The 5,408-nt window shown below is 38.9% G+C and overlaps 1 protein-coding gene across 1 annotated transcript; it reads right to left on the bottom strand.

The window, feature by feature from the left end:
- Window positions 1–1,365: 1,365 nt before the first annotated feature.
- LOC145889904 (uncharacterized) lies at window positions 1,366–4,354 on the bottom strand. The gene is made up of 5 exons (XM_082980953.1): window positions 4,211–4,354; window positions 3,487–3,677; window positions 2,772–2,850; window positions 2,153–2,308; window positions 1,366–1,770 (listed from the first exon to the last, which is right to left on the bottom strand). The coding sequence occupies exons 1-5, from the start codon at window positions 4,352–4,354 to the stop codon at window positions 1,366–1,368; spliced, it is 975 nt and encodes a 324-aa protein (XP_082837079.1).
- Window positions 4,355–5,408: the final 1,054 nt, after the last annotated feature.

Below are 5,408 nucleotides of genomic sequence, written 5' to 3'. Positions count from 1 at the left end.
TAAGCTACAATAAAATAAACAAAAGACAAGTGAATTGGTTGTGGTTACTGCTTACCATCACAAAATTTAAATAATGTGTAACTTGTCTAATACAATCCAAAATTTAGCTGATTTTCTAACATTCTAAGCTACTTTTCTTCGTGTGTTGAAACTAACAAAACCCAAAAGGGACAACAATTGGTTACTTTATATCTCAAACCTTTCATAACTCTTCAAAAAGAATAGTTTTAAGTCCGATTCCAGTGTTCAATCTTTGATACCAAGGCCAGGGCGTTACTTATATCAACGTCTGTGAAACAATTCATTGTGACCTCACCACAAGTTAACCAGTTTTCGCCATGTCTCAGCCGAAACTAACTAACTAACATTGATCCAACTCAGCATAATATATAACCTGACCTTCCGAGTAGTCTTTTTCGCCTTCCAGTTACTTGTCAACGGCACTGCCAACGCTTGCGCATTGCCAGCAAGCAAAGAACGTTCAGACCCTCGCCATTCAGTCCATCGCTTTTCCTTTCTCGTCGGGCAAATTCTTTCTTTACAGCTGTTTCAGTCTCCAGCCAATCAGCGCCCAGATAGGCCACTGCGTAGATACTGATCCTCGTGCTGATCACTGAGGCGTGCAATGACGCATTTATGCAATCGATGCCATGCTTCATGGTTCAATGAACGCGGAAATACGAAAATTACGCCCCAACTGACGTTGTTTTAATACAAAGACTGCCAAGTTGCGACCGTGAAATTAAAAAGCAATGTTAAAATTTTGAGGGGTAGTTATTTATTATTTAAGTCACATCAAATGACTTATATCACAAGATATATCATTTAAAATAAGAAATCACAAAAAAAAATTACACCCGAAAGACGGCATTACAAAACGCACAAACACGATTAAAATACTATAATCTACCTACGGCATTCTAAACGTACATAACCAATTACCGAACAGCGGAAAAGTATTACCACAGAAACTATTAATACAAAGTTAAAGCAATAGGACAAAACGCACAACCGATGTGCTGAACATATCTCCCTGGTTTAAAGAATTTCAATTTATTTCGCCCTCCGTTATTTATATTTTACATAGTTTGAGTTTACTGTAGTTAACTCGCCAATTTTAAATGTAATTGAAACGATTAAAAGGAATAAGACAAAAAATTCCTGGCACAAATCACAATTGCAAATGTCATTTACTTGATTAGTTATCTACAATGTTCTAATACAAACAAACAAGCTTCATTATATGGTTGTTTCGTTGCATATTACCGAAACACTGCTTTAAATCCTAAAATATTGCACTCAAAACCATTTCATGCTGCATACAGAACAAGGTAATAACAAGGTTGTCGTGCGCCACCGCGCGGCCTAAAATAAATCCATGAACGAGACGAAAATTCCAACCGACACAAGATGTATCAGCGGAAATGCAATTAGCTCCATTGCACCACATGTGGCCAGATAGTCCGAAAATTCGGTTTTAATATCAGGTGTGATTTTAAACGTGGCCTCCTGGAAATTGACTTCTTGGGGTGCCAGAATGTAGTTACTCAAAATCTCAGGGGGGATCGTGGCCCCCGGAAGCGGGAAAAACGCGTAATGACGTTCTAGAAACAGGATGTAGGAATCGGTTCCGGGATCTACATGGTGTTCCATGCAAATTCCGGAATAGGCGCCATAGGCTGATACGTTGAATTGATCGGGAAAGTTCATGAGATCGTCTGGCTGCTTCATCATGCACTCCAGTTCACATACAGCAACGTAACGGTTATTCTGCAAAATATTCTTGTTTCAAGTTATGCAGATATTTCCACGAAAGCTACTGTGAGAGTAATTGGAAAAAAAACTTGCTAACAATTAAAATCTTCTGTCAGTTTTATAACGTGTGATAAATTTGTGTTTTGTGGGGTCTTTTTGTTTAATAGACGTGATATTCGGTACCTCGTGACATGAGGCTATTTACAGTGGGTACAGAGATAATAATGAATACAAAAGTCAGTCTTTATAAAAGAATGCCAAATCCAGAGAATTAAGTTCGTAGAGATAATAATGTAACTTATGGTGATGCCAAAACACCGCCTTTGTATAAGTGAAAGAATAGTTGGAAAAAATAAAAACACGCAACGAGTGACTTTGTAATATTTTGTGCACTTACGTCATTTCCAATGTATTGAATGGACGTAACTTTCGCTTTGACCACGATTTCCGCATATTGTGCCCTTTGACTGGGAGTTTGTGTCTCCCAATTCGGGCCTTTGCTAGGGCAGTGGCCGTTAATCACACATTTGCCAACGTACCCGTCACCAAGTTCCTGCAATAAACCACCTCAATTAGAATCACCTACTAAACTCACGGATCAATTCCCGTACTGGGACTGATACGATCCAACAAATATGAGCAGCTCTTAATGCAAGGCTATATGCTGCAGGATGATTAGATGAACTTTTGTCTAGTTGCTGTTATATCCAAAACTGTTAGTGGCACGATAATAACGATAACGAATAGATAGCTTCGCGTAAGCCAGATGAAAGGACGTGAAAAAAGCTTGTCGACATTTCTTTACGATTGAAGCAGGTTGCAGTGAATATATTTTGCTGAAAATATTGCTTGACTGATGTTTTGCAAAGCTCTTTGGAAATGACGCGAGAAACAGTCACGCTGTTCGTAACAGCTGTCGTTAAAATAACTGGCAGGTTAATTTTTTTTATATTGAGCATCAACAGACTGCTTTTCGGCAATGCTTACGTCAGCATGTGAAAAAGACCAGTAATCACCTGAAAAGTTGCTGCTGATACTTCGATGATTGCGCTCTGTTGGTTGACTTCGACCAATGAAAAAACATCATCATTCGACCTAGAATTATTCGTAGTTTGTTTGTTAGCAAACAGTGAAATACATTAACTGCAAATAAAACTTTTGCTCAATGCGCATCTTAGTATTTATGGTAATTTTAATGCTGGATTAGGGCTCTGCTGGCCAGAAGACAAATTGTAAAATTAGCTCAAAAATACTCCAATAAAATACATGTAAAAAATACAAATCAATTGCGAAATACGAATATACAAAAAATACGCCAAGACAAGTTCATCGATACTGTTTCCAAGCTTGTGAAAGAAATAACTTTCGATTTGTTGGCCGTTTAACCTCCATAATCCAAAAGGGTGTTTGGAATGCTTGGATTTTTGGCTGGCCCCAATGCATGTGCCCTGTTTACCCAATGGTAAATCCAACATTGGGACATTTTCACGTCTTTTTAGGGGCACGTCCGCAAACATTAGGGAATACCGGTGGTTGTCATTACAATCGTTACGTCAAAGTAAAGTCATTCAGTCAAAAGCGTTGTTGTCACTGGATTTGTACAAACCATGCGACCAAAAACACAAACCAGTTTTAGTCTGGAAGAACAGAATACAGATATTTTCTCTTCAAGAAGTTTCCCTATTTAATTGTCATAACCAACTAAATGTTGTTGCTACATCACCAACTCACTTCGTTAAAAACACGACATAATCTTGATCAAGCAACACATCTCTATACGGACATCCGGGACCCTGCGGACCGAAACCATCGACAGTAAAAATGGTGGGTGGCGGGTTTCCGGTCGGTTTCATGGCGCAGAGAAGTTCAAATGTCACTGAGAACTGATTGGAACCAGATGGCGGGTCCAGGATTCCAACCACCTGATTTTAATACAAAAACAACAGAGGTGACGAAATAGTTTAAACCTAGGACTAAAAATTGAGTGCCTGGCCAAAGTTTACCAGCTAGTCCAGAGCAACAATCACCAGCTGCACTGACGAAACCTTGTAGGTAGTAGGGTTTCGATATGTTTTAATTCACTACATTATAAGTCACGTCAAGAAAACAGTGCGTATAAATCCGTGATAAGTTTGCAAAACAAAGAAAGTTTCCAAATGTGCACTTTTGCTGTATGTAGCCCATTGATCATTATGGCTCTTTGGCTTTAAATGGGAGAGAAACATTGACCAAAGTGATCCTATACGCAACTGACTTTACCTTAGAAGCGCAGACAAAGAGTGGAGTTATTGCACTGTCACACGTGAAAAGATTTACATAATGACCCAGTTTACCGAAAGAGTAAACAAATCATACAAACCTTTACAAATTAACTCTTTTTCTACAAATTAACTTTTGACGTTACTGTGCTTTCAAATTCCGAAGTTTAAAAATAATTTCAATCGCTAACAATTACCTTCACATCCACGACAAAATCAGCTTGGTCAGCTCTTTCTTTTATTGTCAAAGGGTTCCAACCGTCAGCCAGCGTACACTGCTGCTGCTGGGACCTCGACGTCCCAGCAAAGAAGAGAAACAAAAACAAGAAATAAACATTCATTATTCACAGTGTGAATCTGCACCCGCCTCCTGTAAGTAAAACCTGCAATTAAAAGTAAAAGAAACGGTCGGCTGATGCACTGCAGCCACAAGCAACAACTTTTATCATACCCCGATGTAAACGTTCGGATATATGATTGAAAAGCGATATGGGGCTACGTAGATGGTTTACTGTGACACGGGGCCTGAAGGCACTTTTGGTTTAGCTTTTGCTTGGCCATAGTGTTTCCACCTTGTTTTCTGCACCTAGTTTTGGTGTCCAACGGATGACGGTGTTTGTATAATCACCGCAAAGTGGAAATCTTTGCCGTTAGGTCGACAAGATCGTCCACAATTGCACCTAACTGCACTGATGTTATGCTAAGCAATTTTGATGAAACGAATATGAATTCACTGTGAATGCAACATTTTCTACAACTATATGGGACGCGACATTTACGCAAAACGTAACTAACACAAAAAGTAAGAAAGCTACAACTTCGTACCGTTGCCTACAAACAACCAATAAGAACAACCGCCAAAACTGGACTGCTCTGGAAATTTGTATTTGTAATTTTTAAATTCCCGTTATCACTGTTGGTACGATGCGTTCCAAGGCACTCATTGTGTTTGTGTTTACTGTTTCGTCACCAAATGCTCATTGCACCATTTAGTACCATTCACACGTGTGATCCACGCGGCAACAATAAAGCAGTGATATGCGTTGAAATTTAATTGGTGATAAATGTTACGCAAACCGGTACGCAAATAAAAGCGCCCCTTTATTCTGTGCCTTTATGTGTACGTTTGAAACAAAGCATTTGCCAATAAAATGACAAAACATTGTTACTGGATTGCAAAACCAGTCCCATTACTCAACAACATATTATAGACTAACTATAGACTTCTATAGTACTGCATGTATTTCGGGATTGAATTCCACAATTCACTAAAACAGTTTTATCACCGTAGTTAATGCACGAGTTACTCAATCCCGTAACATTTTTGTGCTAGAAATATGCAAGCAGTTTGTGAGCGAGATGGAGAGGCGAAAGTTCGCGGGACTCAAGAATAAA

This window comes from Ascidia mentula, chromosome 2 (assembly GCF_947561715.1).
Source record: "Ascidia mentula chromosome 2, kaAscMent1.1, whole genome shotgun sequence".
Classification (NCBI taxonomy): Eukaryota; Metazoa; Chordata; class Ascidiacea; order Phlebobranchia; family Ascidiidae; genus Ascidia; species Ascidia mentula.
This window is presented reverse-complemented; position numbering and strand designations above follow the sequence as displayed.

Bases quoted from the DNA above. Each gene is read 5' to 3' on its own strand.
- LOC145889904 (XM_082980953.1), bottom strand. From the start codon at position 4,354: ATGAATGTTTATTTCTTGTTTTTGTTTCTCTTCTTTGCTGGGACGTCG. The intron at 2,851-3,486 runs GTGAGTTGGTGA...GAATAATTCTAG, and splicing joins TATGTCGTGTTTTTAACGAA to GTCGAATGATGATGTTTTTT. The intron at 2,309-2,771 runs GTGATTACTGGT...GGTTTATTGCAG, and splicing joins TATCAGCAGCAACTTTTCAG to GAACTTGGTGACGGGTACGT.